Source organism: Saccopteryx leptura, chromosome 3 (genome assembly GCF_036850995.1).
Source record: "Saccopteryx leptura isolate mSacLep1 chromosome 3, mSacLep1_pri_phased_curated, whole genome shotgun sequence".
Lineage (NCBI taxonomy): Eukaryota > Metazoa > Chordata > Mammalia > Chiroptera > Emballonuridae > Saccopteryx > Saccopteryx leptura.
Window position 1 is genome coordinate 62,123,735 of NC_089505.1, and position 21,213 is coordinate 62,144,947.

The 21,213-nt window shown below is 51.8% G+C and overlaps 1 protein-coding gene across 1 annotated transcript; it reads right to left on the minus strand.

The window, feature by feature from the left end:
* Positions 1 to 7,820: 7,820 nt before the first annotated feature.
* On the minus strand, positions 7,821 to 20,896 carry KCNN4 (potassium calcium-activated channel subfamily N member 4). The gene is made up of 9 exons (XM_066371847.1): positions 20,356 to 20,896; positions 17,002 to 17,097; positions 15,400 to 15,827; positions 13,140 to 13,275; positions 10,821 to 10,931; positions 10,565 to 10,683; positions 10,122 to 10,191; positions 8,796 to 8,963; positions 7,821 to 8,380 (listed from the first exon to the last, which is right to left on the minus strand). Exons 1-8 carry the CDS (start codon positions 20,512 to 20,514, stop codon positions 8,799 to 8,801), a joined length of 1,284 nt encoding a protein of 427 aa, XP_066227944.1. The 5' UTR covers positions 20,515 to 20,896; the 3' UTR covers positions 7,821 to 8,380; positions 8,796 to 8,798.
* Positions 20,897 to 21,213: the final 317 nt, after the last annotated feature.

A 21,213-nucleotide genomic window follows, 5' to 3' on the forward strand; every position in this document is an offset into this window, starting at 1 on the left:
ACTGGAACATACTGGATAGAAACTAAACAGAACTCTCTCTTGAAAAGTTTCAAGAACGGCCGTCTATGAGATTTTGTTTAGCCATATCCAAACAGGTGTTCCCTTTGCCCTCTTTTCAGGCATAGAACAGGAAAGAAATAAAATGAGTTGAGAGAAAGAGGAGAACAAAAAAACCTGTAATTTTTCCAAACTCTTAAGTCCTTCTATTTTACTAAAGACAATCAGATAATAACACAACTTTAAAACTCATCTCAGTTTTCTAATCATTCTTGACTTCTAATAGCTGCTGCAATAGTTACTCCCTGAACAAAAGCAGGATTTACATCCTGACAGGCTTTGATGAAATCTCCTATCGTTCCTTCTCTCCTCACTGACCGCAACATAGCCTGGCAAGTGGAATTAGCATTTTCATAAGCCAACTGTTTAATTATAATATCTCCTGCCGCCTCATTTGAAATAACTCTTCTTACTGCTTGAATCAACCGAGCAACAAACTCCTCATAAGGTTCATCACCTTTCTGTTTTACTCCTACCACAGTAACATCTCCACCAGACAAAGCTGGCAACTTTCTCCAAGCTGATATAGCACAATTATTCACTTGTATCAAAGCTGGTTTAGAAAGTTTTAACTGTTCACTAACATCAGCAAATTCTCCTTCTCCCGTAATCATTTCTCTAATCACAGGATTATGTGTCCTCCGATTCCTAACTGCCTGTTGTTTAGCTTGCTCCTCATATTCAGCTCTCCAAAGGAGATAATTTCCTCCAGATAAACAAGCTTTAGCCACTTGTTCCCAATCATAAGGAGTCATCCAATTATGAGAAACTGTTTCCACCAAAGACATAGTATAAGGAGAGGTGGGTCCATATTGACTGCAAGCCATTTTCAACTCTTTCAATAATTTATAAGAAAGCGGCTCCCATGTAGGATCCTCCTCATCAAATTCACCAGCCACAGCCACAGGGAAACATAATGCCAAATCAGTTTCCCCTTGGTCGCAAGAAGCTTGAATTGCCTTCTGCAACCCTGTTAACCCTGATGATTTTTTCTTTTCATTAACATCTGGTGATTGTACTGGTAGAGGCAAAGACATTTTAACAGCCTTATTTTCATCCTTTTTGTCAGTCTTGGAGGGATATAATATGGGCAAGACTGTTTTTGACTTCCAATCCTCATTATCCCTATTATATTTAGCTGCCTCATCTTCTAATTCAGCCTCATCTTTTGGAGATAAAAGATTTTCACTATCATCCTGATGTTTACTTAATTTTAAAGAGGCCATAGCATGATTTGTAGTATCTTGAGACTGCCTTTTACTTCTAATTAACGGAGTCTCTTCTTTTGGAGGAGCAGTTGCCTTAGAAAGTTTATGCATCTCATGTTCTGGATTTAAGGCATCTTTAATCAAGCTCCATAAAGCAAATGTATCAACTGGAACCTTTTCTGGTCCATGTAGCTCATAATAAAGTTTTAAATCTTCTCCAACTTTAACCCATTTCTCGAAATCAAGCGTTCCCTCATCTGGAAACCATGGAGAACATTTTTGTACGAATTTCATAAAACGAGCTACTTGTTTAGAGGAGACCTTAACTCCTTTTTGGGAAAGTGTATACTTAATGACTTTTATAAAGAGTCTTCTTTCTTTAGACTCAGTATGGCCCATGACTTCTCAAAATCTTAAGTTCTGAAATTCTCCACCTATCCTCACCCTGTCTTTCTTACAGGGGGGTCTGCAGCACCCTGAGTGGAGTCCTAGCCGTCCCGAGACAACGAGGGGGGATTACCTGTAGGTCCCTGTATCGGGCGCCAAATGCCGGGGTCCAGCCCCGGGGGGGATCCAGGGGTCCCACAGGAAGAGACGGCGTCGGCGAGATCGAGTGAGAGAGCCGAATTCTTTTCTTTCTCTTTATTCTCTGGTTAGCATTTACTGCCAGGCATCTCTGCTCAATGCTAGTATAGCTCCCTTTTTATACACACACACTGAGTTACAATTACATGGTGTTAATCATTGCTTCTGTTTCACTATGTTTACATGTTTCTGGATAACAGTTAATTTATATCTATAAATTACAAACCAGGTAGCAAATCATTCAAAATACAAAATAACTTGAATAGTGATAACAACATCGGTAAAAGCTTTTAAGGTATTAGTACTAATAGTTAACTAACTTTACTGCTGTTGTGAGTTAAGGGGCAGAGAGAGATTAGCAGACGAGATTATTAAGGACTAACAATGGACAACCGTTTGCTCAGATAAATGGCTTTGAGTTTAAGCAGTGTCCTACTTTTTCTCACAAGATTCTAAAAGGCTTGCCTATAAAGAAATTGACAGAACATTAAGAATAGCTTTCACCCAAAGATATACAGAGTGCACTTGCAAGATAGCCTAGTAGCAACATAAGACATTAATTGTTATTACTTCTATGGATTTCTCTATATTTCTCTCATTATTAAAGAATTTTGGAAAGTATGTAAATCTTATGAGAACATCTCATTGAGAAAGCCTAGCAATTGCCTTTAGTCAAAAGACAATTCTCTTAGTAAAACATTCTTTTCTTGCCGACTGCACTCTCATCCTAGGCCACACAATGGGCCATTTTATTATACCTTACCTAAGATACTATTGTCTAGTCAAATATTACTTATTTATTATATTTAAACACTAGTTAAGTTCTAACTCTATTCCTCTCAGAGTGTACCACTATCTGCAGATCAAATAAGCAAGAAGAAAGGAATGTTTCTTTACTCTATTACATGAAAAGGCTAGGAGGAAAAATGTTGAATTAAGTGAAGGCCGAGAGGTGCTCTGTACACAGCCACTGCCTCCTACCTAGTCACAAGTCACAATCTATTCTTTCTAACATGATTAAGAAGGAATTCTCCTACAAACTTAACCCTTTATGAGGGATATCATAGCCAGCCTCTTATGTCTATGAGCCTAGTTCAAGGGGCTTACAGGCTTTTCTGTGGAACTCACACCCTCTGTCTCATTTCCAAAGAAATTACTACAAATCTACAGGGAAAGTACGGTACTATTATCCCTGTGCCACAAATAATAGCACACACCCAGAAAAAGGGGGGATATAAGGCCAGATTAATTAAAAAAATCAAAGGGGGAAGTATCGTGCCTTTCCTTTTGCAGTGACTTTGTCACCCCACAGCCATTGGTCTTCACTGCAGTGACTTTGTCACCCCGCAGCCATTGGTCTTCTCTGCTGTGACTTTGTCAATCAGCAGTAGTGGATCGGCTCCCGACAGTGAGACACCAATAAATAGGATGGCCCCCCGTCCTCTGACTCCGCCATTTCTTTATCGTCTGCCCGAATCCAATGGGAACCTGCATGTGAATGGCCATGATGGCGGCTCCTGGCCTTACAGCATCTCTTCCATCTGGCTGTTTCTACTTATCTCCTTTTATAATAAGTTGGTGATGTAGTAAGTAAAATATTTCTCTCTTTCTATAAGCCAATTAATATGGAACCCAAGGGAGGGGGCTGTTGGGACCTCTGATCTATAGCTAGTCAGAAGCACAGGTGACAACCTGGGCTTGTGATTGCTGGCTAAAGTGGGGGAACAGTTTGTAGAACTGATATCTTACCCAATGGAATCTGACTCTGTCTCCAAACAGATAGTATACTAGAGTAGTTTCATATTGTTAAGGTAAGAAATATCCAGACCTGTAGAGAATTTTTATGAGTTCGTTTGAGCCAAACTGACAAAAATTGCCAGGAAGCAAAATCTCAACAGATTGAGAAAATGCTCCAGAGAATGGCAGTTCTGCAGATTATTTTACAATTATAGTCAAAGGAGTCAAATGAAATTCGTTGGTGATAGATTAGGGGGTAGGAGATAGCAAAGCAGGAAATCTCAGAGATTAGATCAAGAATAAACCGTGAGACAAATACTTCTTTTATATTGGTGGGTACAACATAGTTAATAATTAACATTTGTAGCACATAGGTATGCAAGGAACAAGATTACAATGAGGGGTTCTGGGCTCTAGTAGGTGATTGTGCCCTGGGGGGGTCTGGAAAAGGGATTACTTCGACATTCCAAAGGTATATTATCGTAGATATGCAGATAGGAAGACAATAGGTAGGCTCAGTTAAGGTAAAAATTGATACTGGCCTAGAGCATGACTACCCACCATGACTCACCTTTAGTTAGGAAGTTTTCATTTCAGACCATCCTCTGTGGTTACTTTAGGTCTCTGAGTTTGTAAGGCTGCCATGCAGGTCAGGCTGCTCTGAGCTTGTCAGGTTTTGTATTTGGTCCCTTTTTCATCCATGATATTCAGCAAAATCTCACTTTTATTCTTACAGGACTTCTGTTGGAATCCATGGGAGTCCGAAAGACCAGAGTCACAGGCTTTATTGAAAGGAAGAAAGGAACCCTGCCGGGCACTTCTCCCAGGGGAGAAGAGGGCCAGTTACAGACTAGGGGCGAGTTAGATAGTGTTTTGGAGAGCCTGAGGGGATACTGAGGCAAAAGTCCTGGTATGTCCGGAGCCCCTCCTTGGGGCGGCTTGTCAGCTTTTTGGAATTCCTCTGTCTCAGGGGCGATAGTCCAGTAAGGATGAGGTCTGACAGATAAGCGAAACATCAAGAGGGCAGTTTGGAATACACAGATCTATAAACTTCCATCTGGTATTCAAGAATTGCTGGATTTGAGTAAAAACCTGCAAGTAGGAACTAGTTGCATAATAACAGGCAGGAAGAGGGGCTGGAGTGGGGGTGTAGCACCTAAAGAACCCTCCAGGTGAGGCCTGTGGGTGTAATAACACAGTGGAACACTGTTCTGCAGTGTAAACAAATGAGTGGCCTGGATGGATCTCAGCCACTGTGCAGAGCCCAGGAAGTATATACTGAGCATGAAGGTATTGGCTGGGCCAAGAGAACTTTTAGGGGGCTAGAAACTTCTAGCTATTTAGGTGAATGCATTTGTAAAAATCTGTTGAGACTGCTTATAAAATTTGTGTACTTTATGTATAATGGATCTTAATAAAAGGAAAAATGAGCTAGGATTAAGAGCTAGATTGACAGAAGGCAGGTGGGAGTCATGGAAAGGTTTTGAGCCAAGTGCAGGGCCTAGTCAAATCTGGGTATTATTAGAAAGGCCCTCTGCCTGACCAGGTAGGTGGTGGTGGCGCAGTGGATAGATTGTCAGTCTGGGCCACAAGGGATACACGTTTGAAACTGAGGTCAACTGCTTGAGTGCAAGCTCACCAGCTGGAGTACAGGGTCGCTGGATTGAGCCCAAAGGTCACTAGTTTGAAACCCAAGGTCACTGACTTGTGCAAGGAGTACTGGCTTGGCTGGAGCCCCCCACCCTGGTCAAGGCATATATGGGAAAGCAATCAATTAACAACTAAGGAGCTGCAATGAAGAATTGATGCTTCTTATCTCTCTTCTGTTTCTCTCTCTCTCTCTCTCTCTCTCTCTCTCTCTCTCTCTCACACACACACACACACACACACACACACACACACACACACGGAAAAAAAAGAAAGGCCCTCAGGGGCGAAGGAGAGGCCAGACCTTATCCACTGCCTCTAACCCTGGTAAACCCCCACTTCTCTCTGTGTCCTCTTTTTCCCACCCAGCCCTCTTAAAGTGTGCAGGCAAAACAGAAGTAGGAGAGGAAGTAGCCAAAACTCACCCTGAGGCTGAGCCCCTGAGGGCAGAGCCTCTGACTCAGGCCTGCAGTTTCAGCCCCTGCACAGGGCCGGGCCCTCAGGAAGTGCTGGTTCTGAGAGGGAGTGCAAAACTGCCAGAAGGGGGGGTGTCAGGACCTGCACCCACAGGGGAGAATGGGGGTGGGTAGGCAGGGACAGACATGAGATCATTCATAACTGGGATCTCTCAAGTGTTCTCTTAGTTTCTTAGTCAAAAAGCCCCATCTAAACCAGTTCCTGCCTTGTCTCAGTGGAAACCAACTTGTGGGCTTTGGGCCACCCCAGAGATTCCGTGTGCCCATTCAGTGGTACTCACTGAGGCCTGCATGTGGCATTTAAGACACAAGAGTGAATAAAAATGAAAATGTGGTGTGATGGTCTGAATAGACCAGTTGGCTCAGTGCTGGGGCTCTGGAGCCAGGCTGCCTGGGTTGCGTCCCAGCTCCCCCACCTCTGCTGTGGCTTTGGGCAGGTTTCTTTTCTTTTTTTTTACAGAGAGAAAGGGATAGACAGGGACAGACAGACAGGAACGGAGAGATGAGAAGCATCAATCATTAGTTTTTCCTTGCACGTTGCGACACCTCAGTTGTTCATTGATTGCTTTCTCATATGTGCCTTAACCACGGGCCTTCAGCAGACCGAGTAACCCCTTGCTTGAGCCAGCGACCTAGGGTCCAAGCTGGTGAGCTTTGCTCAAACCAGATGAACCCGTGCTCAAGCTGGTGACCTTGGGGTCTCGAACCTGGGTCATCGGCATCCCAGTCTGATGCTCTATCCACTGTGCCACCGCCTGGTCAGGCCTTGGGCAGGTTTCTTAATCTCAATTTTCTCACCTATAAAACAGGACCAGCAGGACCCCCTGTGCCTCCTATTGTAGAGATTGTGTAAGATTGGTCATACAGAGTGCTTAATGTGATGCTTGGCTTAAATAGTGTGACAGAGACAGCTTCATGGGGCTATAAGGAGCTTCAGAGGGCTTCCTAGAGAAGGGGACATATAAGCCAAGGCTTTAAAAAGTAGGAAGGAGTTTGCCAGCTGAAGGGGGGTAGTGCGCGTGTGTGCGCGCGCGTGCAGAAGGCTGTTGGAGATGTCTTCGGAGGTTCCATATCGTTCCTGTCTCCTTTACTCCTCAGGTGGGCTGGCAGCCAAGGGCAGGCATTCTGGCAGTGGGTGGTGCAGGCCCCAGTTTAGCAGGGTGAGGGCTGAGGCTAGTTGCACACTTGTAGGGAAATCCAAAGATTAGCTCAGCAGAGGAGGATGACTCCCAGCCTCGGCTTCCCCGCAAATCAAGGGAAGTGAGGATGAATCAGCCTCTCAAAGTGGAATGAAGCCACTGTGGAAAGTGAGACCTGGGTTTGGGCCTCAAGGCCACTCTGCCTCTGACTCACCTCTGGCAGAGCACAGAGGGACAGGCCGGGTGTGAGTCTGGACCCTGCAGCCCCGGTGCTCAGCTTCCAGGCCTGGCTCCTCTGGAAACCTGTTTCTGTATCTGAACAGTGGGGTGGGGTGGGGTGGACATGGTCTTGGGGGGATTTATAAAAAGGGAGCAGAGAGCTGGGCATACAGTAGGACCTCCAGAAGTGCCAGGCCGTCCCCTTTCCGGTCTGAATCCTAGCAGATAGGAAATGAGTGTGTGGACTGGTTTGGGGTTCCTGCTCGTCTCCTGATGGGTGAGGTGTCCTCTAGGAGCAGTGGAATGAGTAGAGGGGAAAAGGACAGCAGAAAAAAGAGAAAGGGCAGCCGCATTGTGTCTGAAAGTCAACAGCAATAATAAAAATACTGAGTATTTCTTGTAATTGGTCCTTACTAAATACCTGACCCTCTGTGCCTCTTCACAGCAGTTCCATGGGGTATGACCCCATTTTACACGTGAGGTAAAATGTTCAGAGACGTGGAACCATTTGCCCCAAATCACACAGCCAGGGGGTGCCAGAGCAGGATCCAAAGCCTTGGCTCTTAGCCTCAGATGGGGGGGCTGTTGAGGACCCCCCCCAGCCTACGGACCTGGGAGGGCACTTAAGGGAGGCTTCTGTTTTATAGATGAGGAAACAGGTTCAGACAGGGCAGGGTAAGGGCTTTCCACTGGATGACCTGCCTGTTTAAAGTGTGGATATGTTTAGAAAGAAACATGAACTTCTGTCTTTGTTTAACATTTATTACAAAGTATAAGAGCAGAGACTAGTGGGCCTGTTCACCCTCCACACCTCCTCCCCCATGATATTCTCTGCAACTCTAGATAAATGGTGTCCTCCCACTTCCCACCAGGGGGCGCTGCCTCCTGCCTTGTCCCAGCTTCAGGCCGTTCCTTCAGTTCTGCCGACCAGCGGAAACTGAGGCACCCCAGGATCCTGGACTCTGGATCCCAGTTCCCTCCTCCTCTGGGCCATAGCTGTTCCAGCCCCCAGGCACCCCCACTTATAACTGAAAGGTGGAAGTCATCTGTAACAACACAGGATGTGTTTGTTGAGGGTACGTGGGGTAGTGGTGACCCTTTTCCCATTTGGGGCCTCAGGAATGGGCCACGGCCGCCCTCCTTCAGCCAGTGCCCCCTCCAGCAGCCTCAGTGAGTCAGCCCACACCAAGGTGGGATCCGCTTCAGTCCTTGCATTTGAGGTGCTTATTCATCGGGCTGGGTCAGGAGCAGAAGGAAGAATGTCCTTGACCTCAATCCTGGGGAAAGTAACCTGGTTCTTCCTCCATGGGTCCTGGTGGGAGACACCAGAGGAGGAACAAGAGTGGGACATGGAAGTGAAGACAGAAACCAGTGAAGAGAGGAGGAAAGAAGAGTGTGGATGTACCCAGCACCAGGAGATCAAGGATTGCGGCATTGAGAAAGAGCCAGAGAGCATGCCCAGAGACAGGCAGAGAGAGACACGGCCAGATCCCAAGCAAACAATAGGGAGAGGGTATGGAGGGCCAACAAAGGGGAGAAGAAATATCTCCTTCCTTCACTGCCCATTCAGTCCCGAACTTGGAGTCCCTTCCTCCCAACACAGCCAGAGCGGAAGAGAAAGGGTAGCCTTGTCTCCAGGCCATCGCCCACCCCCTCACTGTATCGGGTGCTGACCACAGGCACCTTTCCTCCAGAATGCTCTCCTGCCCAAGTCCCAGCCTCCTCACCAGCTATGTGGTCTCCTGGCTGGGTTCTGGAAGCTGCCTTGTTCCCAGGGCGGTGCTAAGCAGCTCGGTCAGGGTGTCCAGCTTCCCTGCCAGTGCGTCAATCCGCTTTTCCAGGGCCTGGTGTGAGCTGCTCAGACCCAGCTGCAAGTCACACAGGATCATGTGCATCTGTGCAGAGGGAGGGTCAGAGGCATCAGGGGCTGGGTACACCTGCCCTGTCCCATGGAGTAAGGCAGTGGAAGCAACATTTAATCATTAGAGGCCCTTGAGGATTATCCTCAATTATAACTGTTACCAGTTATTGACCCCACACTTCCGCTTCTTGGCCAGGTGCTTTTCATTATGGTTTAAATCCTAAAGAGCCATGGGGAGTGAGAATCCTGTTCCCATATTTACAGCTGAGCAAACAGCCTGGGAGCAGCTCATTGACATACCCAAGGCAACACCTAGAATAGACCTAGGATGTAGTAGGTATGCACTAAATATTTGTGAGATTGATGAATGCCTGACTTCAAAATCTAGATAGCCCTCTCCTTGCCTCCTCAAACCAGGATTCATGGTTTCATCCTTTGGGGTGTGTAAGCTTTCTATGAGAATTCTTTAATTCTATGTTATGTGGCTCAGTCATCTTTAGGAAATTATCACCTGTCATTTCCATAAGATCTAGGCCATCACCTCCTCACTGAGCCATAGATAAGTGTTTACCATGGCATTGGTGCTGTGGGCCACTGTTTGAACTGTCACGGACCAGTGAGAAAAAGCAAAGGCCACTGGATAAGCAAAAGACACTATGAGTCAAGTTAAGGGGTGTGATGTCACTGTCCCTGAGCACTGGCGGAATCAAGGGTTCCCCGCAGGAGGTGGGCGGGCTGAGCCACTTGGCCAGGCAGGGGAGGCAGCCGGGCCCTGGGCCCTCTTCCCAACAGCAGCAGGGATTGAGTTTCACTGAAACATTGTTGCCCTTCCTCCTGTCAGTATTGTTAATTGCATTTTATTGGTTTAGGCTTGGTTTGTAAATTTGCTTTGGTTTTATTATTGTATAAGAGTCAGAGTTGGAAGGAATTTTATATCCATTCACATGTGACAATAAAAATAATTTAAAACCAAACACTGGAGTTCTTTGTGCAATTTCTTTTTTTGAGTTTAAAAGGGATCTCTCTGTACCTTACATGAGTTTAAGAAACTCGGTATTGCATCATTCATTCATTCATTCAACCACAAACCTTTATTGAGAGCTAGTGTGTGCCAGTGTTCCCTATTCCAGGGCCAAATTTCCCTACCCCAGCCTCCTCCTTCCCCAGACCCGCTCCCATGGGATCCTGGTACCTTGGAGATATCCACCATGGAGTTCACTTGTTCCCGGAGCTTTCGGTGTTTCAACCTCACCTGGCGGAACCTGTGGGAAGAAGTAAGGGGTCAGTTTTCCTATAAGCCTGATCCGCATATGTGACCCTAGTTCTGGGGAGGGATAAGGGGAGGAGCGACCACATATACACAGTACTCAGAAGAAAAGTTGCTACAGAGCTGAAGGGGGGTCCCATGAGCCTGCCTCCCTGGGAGAGACCCAGGCATCCAGGCCCACAGACAGACATGCAAAATCAACCACAGCACAGACACACAGAGGCTGTGAGGTTCAGGCAGACATCTGTCCAGTCATTCATGGGTGAGCGTACTTGTACACACACATGCCATGCAGAGAGGACATGTGGACATGGGAGTGCGTGCACGCGCGCGCGCGCACACACACACACGCACACAGCAGCCCTCACGTGCTGATGGCGGCCAGCAGCCTGCGCTGGTATCTGCGGGCAGCTCCCTTGTCCTTCCTGCGTGTGTGTTTGTAGAACATCCAGGCCTCCTGTAGCACTCGGGCAGCTGACTCCCTCATCTGGGGTGGGGGGTGGCAGAGTAGAAAGACCCTTAGGCTCTGGGAAGAGGGGGCGGGGCCTGGACTCCCGAGTGTTAAGGGGCGGGGTCTGAGGGAGGAGGGCTTTCACCGGGACTCCTGTGTGGGCCCGTCCTTACCTCTTTGGCATACTGAATGTCCATCATGAAGTTGTGCACATGCTTCTCTGCCTTATTAAACTCCAGCTTTCGAGCAACCACAGCCACCAGCAGGGCTGTGCAGCAGACCCCCTGTGGGCACAGCAGGCACTATGTCACCAGGGCGGGAGGCCGTGTAGGCCGATCTTGTACTACCAACTTTCTCCTTGAAAGCTCCCAACAACCACAGAAAGCCCAACAACTCCTGGTTGACAGACAAGCCAAGAGCTCCAAGGAGTGGAGCAAGGATGTGAAATCACATTTGAGACAAGCTCCTGTGCGTAGTATTTACACCATGACAATGTTCTCTTTCATTAATGGTATGATTGTTGGAGAGGAGAGCTGGTCTGTGTGAGGGGACCCCTGCCTGCCTTTGGGACCCCTTCCTCCCTGCTGCTCACACCCAATAGGTCACCAAGGGTATCCCTTACCCCCTCCCACCCCCACAGCCTCTGCCCAGCTCTGGCCCTGTCCTCATCCTCCTGGACCGTCTCTAGCCTTGCAGTTACCCTGCCCTGACCCCAGGGAGACCTAACCGCAGTCTGACCCTGCCGCCCTCAGCCTGACGTCTAGCTTCCCACAGCCCCAGCCTGCTTAGCCCGGCTCTCAAGGCCTGCCCCCATGGAGGCCTCTGCCTCCTCTGCCAGCCTCCCTCCCGGACAGTTCAGCCCCTGCCGCAATCTGGCTCGCCTGCCTGAGCACCTGGGTCTGAACACTTGTTCTCGCTCCCCCCTCCCAAGGCCTCTGGTTCTTTGAGGCCCGATCAGACCCCAGCTGCTCTGTGGCACCTGGTCACTCTTCCTTGAGTCAGAAAGGGTCTGAAGCCTCACCGACTCCATGTGTTTCAGCTCCTGACCACTCAGAACAATTTGCTAGCTACAAGCATTAGCTCTGGGACCACTTGGGTTCCAAACCCAGCTTTTAGCAAGCTATTTAAATGCTCAGTGCCTCAGTTTCTCCTCTGTAAAATGTCCTCAAAGTATTACCCTGTGGGTTCTGTAATGTAACACCTGGACAGTGTTGAGCACAGAGACTTGCACGGCGTGTGGCCAAAAGTTAGCTATTATAATTCCACTGTGCCATGGAAGCTCTTGGCCAGGAGTGAGCTGTGGACTCTGCTGCAAATTGCCTGTCTCTCTAGGTTTCATTTTCTCCTTCTGTCAAATGAGGGAGGAGGCCCCAGGCAGCCCTGAGTGTCCCTGGCCCTTTGGGAGTGTTTCCCTGGCTGAGTCTCCACAGCTCTCCCCTTGTCACAGATGCCTCTGTGTGTGTCATTTCCTTGACACCCCCATCTATATCACCTGTAGGCCCAGGGCTTGGGGAGTCAATATGTCCTTCCTGGGACAACATCAGCTGAGGACTCATGGCTTGAGTCCCTGAGGGCAAAGGGTGTCAGCTCTTTTGGGGAGGCGACGGCCAAGGCATTGGGGTGGGTCCTGGAGGGGGTAAAGGCTGCATGGGGAACTGGATGCCTCGGTCCTGGAGGGGGAGAGGGGAGTGTCTGGATTCGCGAGGAGGCCAGCTCTGGGGAGGAGGTATGAATCCGGGGCACAAGAGCCCCTGCCTCATCCTTGAGGGCACAGGAGCTGGGGTGGGGGTGGCAGATGCCTGGGACCAGTCACAGTAACAGCCCCCCCCCATTTACTGAGTGCTTCTTCTGTGCTGGCACTGTTTGAGACCCCTTACATGTTTTAATTCATTTAGTCTTCTCAGTGGCCCTATGAAGGACTCATTAGTATAAGCATCTCATTTTACAGATGGGGAAACTGAGGCCCACAGAGATTATATGGCTTGCTTCCTGCTAGGAAGTGGCAGAAGAAGGTTGGACCCAGGCAGCCTGGCCCCCCAGGCATGCTCTTCACTATTAGCCTCTACAGCCTTGTGGAAGCCGGGAGACTGCATTCCTAGGTCCTAGAGCTGGGCAACAGTGCCCGAGTCCTAGATGATTGGGGGGCAAGGGGGTGGGTTGAGATGCCTGAGCCTTGATGGGGCTTAGGGCTGGATTCCTAGATTCTGGATGGAAATGGGACTGGGAAGTCAGGGGCCTTGTATCCCTGAGGAAGATGAGGGCTGGGGTCTTAGGCTCTGGAGAGAGCAAGGACTTTGGGGATGGATTCCTGGATTTTAAAAGGAAATGGGGCTGGGGGTCTATGTCCTGGGGAGGGACTGGGGCTGTGGGGGTCCAGACATCCAAGTTTCTCGAGGGTGTCCCTGATTGCCTGTGTTGGCTTCGTGGTTTTCTGGGGCCAGGGTGTGGCCAATTTGGAATAAGGGTAGGGTCCCTGAGGTGGCTGTACTCACCATGACTCCAGTGCAAAGGCAGACAATCTTGCCCCACATGGTGCCGGGCACCACGTCCCCATAGCCGATGGTCAGGAACGTGATGGGGATCAGCCACAGAGTGTCTGAGAGGTGGCCAGTGGCATTAACAGCCTGCCTGTGGGGAAGGATCAGTTAGTTCCGAAACCCCACTCTAGGGTTTCCCATGATGTCTGCTACCCTCCTTCCTAATACATACCCACAGTCCCAAGAAGCACCCAGGAAAAAAAAAGCCAGTGAGTTCTGGCCTTTGGAAAGCCTGCCTGGCCTCCTCTGTGCTTTGTGCACAGGGCTGGACGCTCAGCACTCTGGACTGTGGGAGTTGAACCCAGGTACAGCCAACTCCAGAGCCTGCTTGATTTCAGTGAGGCCATGAGGGTGGCTGTATTCGGAGTGTGTGGTTGAGGGGTTGAAAGGGTGCAGAAACCCAGCCCAAAGACTACTTGTCACACTCTGGCAGGGGACTGCATCCTCCCAGAGGAGTGGGAGACGTTTTTTTCTAATTTCCACAAATATACTGTCTGGCCTACAGGTGTCCCTATCATGACTAAAAAGATGGGACTCTACAAAGTCTTGGTGGGACTCTGCACTTTCCCCTCATTTCATAGAAGGGGACATTCCAGTCCAGTCATGGAAAGAACCAGAAATCTGGACTTGCCCAACTTTGGCCCACAGACCCCTTCTGCATCAGGGTCAGCAGGGAAAGTATACACCCATGATGGTGACAGACACCTCAGACCCCCTAAATTAGTGTCTGGAAGTGGGAACTGAATTAGCACTGTTAACAAGCCCCACCGCCTCATCCCGAAGTACAGTCAAGTGTAAGGACTTCTGCCGAGGAACTTAGAAATGTGACTCCCTCCCTACCCTCCCATTTTTCAAATAAGAAACATAGTAGGAGGACCATTCATTGATCCTGCTTCTGACCAATTTCCCCTGTGGGAAAACTGAGGTCCTGTGAGATGATGTTTAAAATTACAGAAGATTAGAATTGCCAGGGAGACTTTAAACATGGTGGAATTTGTGAAATTGACCCATTTTACAGATGAGAAAATAGGCTCAGAAAAGAGAAATCTAAAGCCAGGGTCTTCTTACTTTCCACCTCCCCTCAAGAATCCAGATGCAGCCTGACCAGGCGGTGGCACAGTGGATAGAGCGTCAGACTGGGATGTGGAGGACCCAGGTCGCCAGCTTGAACGCGAGCTCATCTGGTTTGAGCAAAAAGCTCACCAGCTTGGACCCAGGGTCGCTGGCTAGAGCAAGGGGTTACTCAGTCTGCTGAAGGCCTGCAGTCAAGGCACATATGAGAAAGCAATCAATGAACAACTTAAGGTGTCCAACGAAAAACTGATGATTGATGCTTCTCATCTCTTTCTGTTCCTGTCTGTCCCTGTTCTGTCTCTGACTCTCTGTCCCTGAAAAAAAAAAAAAAAAGAATCCAGATGCACTAAAACCAGAGCTCTCAACCTTGAGTAGGCATCAGAAACACATCGCTTGGCCCCACCTGCCAGTTTACAATTTGGTAGGTCTGCCCTGGCCCGTTAGCTTGGTTGGTTAGACCGCCAACTAGAAACAGGAAGCCTGAGAGTTTGATTTCCAGTTAGGGCACAAACAAGAATCAACCAGTGGAACAACAAATTGATGTCTCTCTCTCTCTTTCCTTTTCCATCTATCTAAACTCAATCAATAAAGAAATTAATTTTAAAAAATCGGTAGGTCTGATGGGGTCTGAGAATTTGGGTTTGCAAGAAGTTTTCAAGTGATGTTCCTGGTCCCAAAAACACTTTGACACCATGGGCTAAGTTTTCCCACAATTCCTCTGTGTGTGTGTGTGTGTGTGTGTGTGTGTGTGTGTGTGTGTGTGTGAGAGAGAGAGAGAGAGAGAGAGAGAGAGAGAGAGAGAGAGAAAGAGAGAGAGAGAGAGAGAGACTGAGACTTTAGAATAGGTGTCCCCTTCCTCCCAGGCGGATGCAACTCGTGGCCAGGCCCCAATGCCTGGACTTCCAGACAGAACAGATGCCTGGAAACCTGAGGCAGGAGAGGTTGGGAAGCAGGAAGGGAAGGGTTTCCTAGGGTCTGAGTGTGCCTGGGGAGACCGAAGGCTGCAGTTGGAGGAAGGGCTGTGGCCAGCCTGGACAAATGGGACAAACTGCCTTCTCCACCGCGTGGGCCCCGCGCTTCCAACCTGCCCCACTGGACGGGGTGGCCGCTGCTGTAAGCGGCTTCTCCGGGTGCTCCTCACCTCTCCGCCACCGACAGCACCCAGGCGGTGGTGAGCCAGAGGCCAAGCGTGAGGCAGAGCAGCAGGCGGCCGGGGTGCGTGTTCATGTACAGCTTGGCCACGAACCAGTGGCGGAAGCGGACCTGGTTGAGGGCGCCGATGCTGCGGTAGGATGCGTTGAGCAGGACGCCGCTGCGCAGGAGCACGGCGCGGGGCACCAGGTAGAGGCGCAGCAGCATGGCCAGCGACAGCAGCGCCTCCCCCTGGCTCAGGAAGCCGGGCCAGGACTGCGTCGCGGTCGCCGGGGACCCGAAGCCCTGCGCGCATGGCGGGCCCCGCACCGGCGCCGGGTGCAGCACGCACACCGCCAGCTCCAGCACGACCTGCGCAGCCTGCCGCCTGGTCAGCGCCACGCGCCAGTCTCGGAGGCCGTTGTCAGTCATGAACAGCTGGGGGAGGGTGCAGACGGGGGAAGACGGGGTCACACGAAGGTCAGGCGGCCTCTGCCAGCCTGCGTTGGGAGATAAGGGGGGCGCGCCACCCGGCCAGGGAAGGAGGCAGATAGCGCAGGGACTGGCGTGGGGCTGAGGAGGGTGGGCAGGCAGCAGGGCAGGAGCCGAGGAAGATATGCCTCCCACTTCTCCCCTCCCTCCCTCCTAGCTTCAGCCTACGTCCAGAACTTTGAGCCCAGGGACACTTAGTGAGTGCCTACTGTGTGCCCGAGATTGTTCTATATATTGAGGTGAACGAAAGACAGAAACGCCTGCCTTCCTGGAGTTACATTCCACATGCATGCAGCCACCTCCCACTCCTGTTTCTGGGGACACGGATAGTAATTGCAGTCGTTGTACCATTAGCAATGACAATGGCTGACACTGAAGGGGCACTCTGGATGTACCAGGCACTGCTTCCATGTTGGAACTCAATGAATGTGCACAACACGTGGGGTTGAAAGCTAGGCTAGAACCAAGGCACCCAAGGCACTTAACTGCTCATCTGAGTGCTATTACTGGGAATGTGTGCTTTTTACTGAGCACCCTTACATACCAGGCACTGCAGGGGATATTACAGCACATGGCCAATAACCCCCACTTTACGTAGGGGGAAGGGAGGAGGAAACAGGATCTGGGGTGGGGGTATTGAGAAGGCCGGGGCTGGGAGTCGAATGTCCCAGTGAGACAGGACGCCAGAGGGGGATATGGGTGGAAGGGCTCCTGGGTCAGGGGTGTATGGGCACAGAGGTGGGGAGCTCCAGAGTGGAGAGGGAACTTGGGGTCTCAGGTTGCTTGAGATTGGAATAAGTGGGGACTCCAGGATGGAGGAAAGAGATCTGGGTGGCTGGGACCGGAGTGAGGAGGCCTGGGGGCAGGAACTCTCAGCACCCATGAGTGTGCAAGGGAGCCCGGGGCCTGCCTGTGAGCAAGGGACCGGTGGCGCCAGGAGGCTGTGTTGGTCTGTCTGGGGTTCATCCCATCCCAGTGGGTGAGGGTGTGGACGCATCTCAGGGCAGAGGAACCTCATTACTCAGCACAGGAGGAGGAGAGGGATGGAAAGTGTGAGCTGCCGGGGCGTGGCAAGGGCTGGGGCTGGGGGGAAGGAAGGGATGGGGCAGGCCTGCCCTACCTGGACCTCTTTGGCATGAAAGGCCAGGATGAGACAAAGGAGCAAGAAGGTGGAGATGCTGATGAGGCATTTAACCAGGAACAGGTAGAGCGCCCACTATTGGGAGAGAAAGAAGATGGGGTGAGATCCCAGGTCTTCCCCCATCAGTCCCCTCTACCTTCTTCCCAAACAGCCTGTCCTTCTCAATTCCCAATTTCTAGCCTCCTTTCTCCACAAGCCCCAACACAGTTCCTCCCGAGGTCTCAGTTCTGGGGAAGTCTCAAAGCCATCATCTGGTCCCCGTCCTTCCCAACAGGACAGCCCTGTCCTGAGTCCAGTGTCCACCCTCCTCCTCAGGCCTTGTCCTAGGACCCACATCCTTTTGGGAAAACATGAAACATTCTTTCTTAATTCCTGTCAACTTCCCCATCAAAAATAGTTCTTTAGTTGTGTGTGTGTGTGTGTGTGTGTGTGTGTGTGCGTGCGTGTGCGCGCCCCTAGAAGCAGACATCTAGCCTCTAGAGTACCCCCTCCCCACCCCTTCCTCACCCCTTCCCAGCAGGTCCTGCCCTAGAAAGCAACTTCAAATCCCATGCCCCATGGCCCAATTCCCCAGGAGCCTAGAAACTATCATTCAATTCCCAAGGAATAAGGGATGCCCTCCCCTGCCTCGACACAGGGAGCTGAGAGACCCCAGACCCAGCTCAGAGAACAGCCCCCTGTCCTGTGCCCTGCCTCTCCTCTTCACTACCTCCTGCCCTCTCTCCTGGCACCAACCCAGGCCAGATCCGGCCGGAAGCACATGGCCTCCTGGAACCACGGACAAGGCTTTTTTCCTCTCTTTGTGTGGCGATACCTTGGAGGAATCTAGAATTCCTCAGGGAAGGATTTAGTGGGAACTGGGATTGCCAGATTCCCTAGGAGGGGCTGGGGGTGTCCCTGCCTGGGGGGGTGTTGTCTGGGGGAGAGGGCCACCTGGGCTCCCAGATGTTTCTAAGACACCTGTTCCTCCTAAGATGTGCCAGCTCCCCTGGAGGGGGCGGGGCCTGCCTCTGTGTGGGGAAGAGAGCCAGTTTCCTGGCCCAGGGGACCTGCCCCCCACCCCTCCCTGAACAATGGCTCTGTTGTCCCCAGCCCTCCCCCACCCCTTCGTCCTTCTCTGGCACCCCATTCCCGTCTCTTACTTTAGTTTGTCCCTAACTCCACCCCACTAGACACAACCCCTCCCCACACTGCAGTCCACTGCCTCGGTGGTTGTCTCTGCTTTTCCAATTCCTGGGCACTCCCCACCCTCTCTGGTATCTATGTCTTGCTCCCCTTCAGTCTTGGAGTTTGGCCGCTGCATCTCCTCCAGCCCCTGCACCCTGGTGAGCAGGTGTCTGGGTCTCTGTGGAACGAGTTCCTCAGACTGAGAAATTGCTGGGAGAGAGGACATGGCTGTTAGCAAGGCCATCTTAGAAACGGGTCCGAGGAGGACCCCAGGATCATGTATTTCAACCCTCACCCCCAGCTGACAGGCAGGAAAACTGAGGCTCAGAGAGCTGCAGCAGCTTCCCCAGGGACCCACTGCTGGAGGCAGACGCCTGGCAGGTGGTAAAGGAAAGGGAGAAATGAGAAGTGAGAGGCGGAGGGTGGGGTAGGAGTGACCCCCTCGTTCCTTCCTATCAGCCAGGGCTCCCTTGTCCTCACCTCCCCAGCTGGGCAGGGAGCTGGAGTGTGGGAGTGACGGGCAGGCCCACCATGCTTCCTGTTGGCATGGGCTTCAGCTGCCCCACCCCTTCAGTGCCCGCTGCCCTCGCCTCGGTCTCCTGGCCGGAGGAAACCAGTCTGCTCTGACCTTCCATGCGGCTCCTGGTCGCTGAAGAGCGTCTTGACTCCCACACCCCCGAGTCCAAGCCTGAGCCTCTATTCCCCAAACATCCCCCCAACTCAATCCTTAAACCCATGGTCTCCAACCAGCCCACTTCCACATCCTCACCCCAGACTGGTCTCCAACCCCTCCTTTCCTGTTGCGCATTTCTGTTCTGTCCTCAAGCCACTAATTCTGACCTGTGTCCTCCATGTGCCCCATCACGGCCCCGACCAGAGCTGGAATGTGCCGGAGCCTGCTCAGACCTGTCCCGGCCCCACCAGGCTTTCTCTTTCCGTTCACTATCCCCAAAGTCAGCCCCTTTCCCCAAAGCTGCTGTGAGCCTCCTCCCTCGGGCCTGGGGCCTGGGGCCCTCATCCCCTCCTCCCCTGGGCCCCAGGAGTCCAGGCTCCTATACACCCACCTGTCCATTACTTTCCAGATTAAACAGCATACAGATTTGTGGGCAGCTGAGCTTCTTAATGATGTGATGGGACAGGGTATGTGTGTGTGTGTTTCCATTGCCCACCCCCACCCAGCCAGTTTCTTCTGATCTCTACCCTTTGTGCTGAGGTACTGGGTAAACGTTAGAATTGAGATAAGGACCAAGGAGCCACCGCCTACTGGAAGAAGTTAGCCTCTCTCCTCACCCTTCAAGGAACCTAAGGTTACCGCTCCCCTAAATTGCTTTTGGGGGACTTGAGGATCTGATCAGCCCTCTCCCCCTGACTCCATGGGTCCTGGACCTCCAGTGTCCTATTGTTATATCTTCAAACACTGAGACCCCTCTTCCCTTCTTTTAGCAGTGAGGGCCCCAACATTTGCCTCCCTGCATCCCAGATTCCAGCACCCAACCTTCTTCATTCTTAGACCCAGGAGTCCAGGCCCCTGGGCCCTCCCACCTCAGACCTGGGAGGCCAGACTCCCACCCCCTCGCCCCTTAGACCCGGGAGTCAGGCCCCCACCCCTCCCCCCTCAGACCTGGGAGTCCGGGCCCCCACCCCCTCCCCCTCCCACTTGGGAGTCAGGCCCTCCCTCCCCCTCACACCCGGGAGTCTGGCCCCCACCTCCTCCCCCCTCAGACCTGGGAGTCTGGACTCCCACCCCTCCCCCCTCAGATCTGGGAGTCTGGACTCCCACCCCCTCCCCCCTTCCCCCTCAGACCGGGGAGTCTGGCCCCCACCCCCTCCCCCCTCAGACCTGGGAGTCTGGACTCCCACCCCCTCACCCCTCAGACCTGGGAGTCTGGCCCCCACCCCCTCCCCCCTCAGACCGGGGAGTCTGGACTCCCCCCCCCTCCCCCCTTCCCCCTCAGACCGGGGAGTCAGGCCCCCACCCCTCCCCCTCACACCCGGGAGTCTGGGGGTGCCCCCCTCTCCCCTCACACCCAGGAGTCTGACCCCCATCCCTTCACCCTTCAAACCCCGGAGTCTGACCACCCTCCTCCTCAGACTTGGGAGTCCTCCTCCCTCAGACCAGGATTCTCACCCCTAGTCTCTTGGGCCCAGGATAAGGATGTCACTCACCGGGCACCCTCCGAACCACAGCATCTCCGCATGTAGTACCATGAGCCCGATGCCAAGTCCCGCCAGTGTCAGTGCCCAGCAAGCCAGCAACTTCTCCTGCTCCAGCAGGCGCTTTCGCCGCCGCAGGGCCCCCAGGCCAGGAACTGGCTCCCCACCCATGGTCCCCTGGGTCTTGGGGCTCAGCCAGTTTCCTGTCCAGGGTCCCCCACCTCTCAGCACGCAAAGGGCAGCCACTGTGGCTTGCAGGTCGTCAGTCTGCTCTGCTCAGCTGCTCTGGGGCTCTTGCTTTGAGGCACAGCAGAGCCTGTGCCCTCTGGGGGGTGGTGACTGCTGGGCAGGGCAGGGAGGGGCTGGAGAGGCCCTTGGGCAGAGGGGAGGCTCCCCAACCCCCCTTCTCAGACTGAGGAGGAGCTGGGGTGTGTCTTGGGGCAGAGCAAGGAAGAAGCTTGCATCCACGTGGAAAAGACACAGTGACACACAAAGGTCAGACACAACAGTCTGCCCTGTGTAATACACACCTACATGCAGCCACACCCGACACCACATGACACCCTCATCTACAGCATGGTTCGAAGACAGAGCCTAACGCACATGGGCACACAACACAACCTACACCAAGTGACTCACAACTCCCAACAAGTTCTGAAACCCACAGCCACACCCAGACACCACACACATGGTGTGACACACACTGGCACTCAACGGGGCAGGCAGCGCCCCATGGCACACACAGCCACCCAAATATTGTCTACAGGCAGGCACACACATTACAGTCAGAATGGGCACAACATTGACACAAATAGCCACACCCAGACACCACACGCCGGCTGATGCACATACACGGCTACATAAGCACAA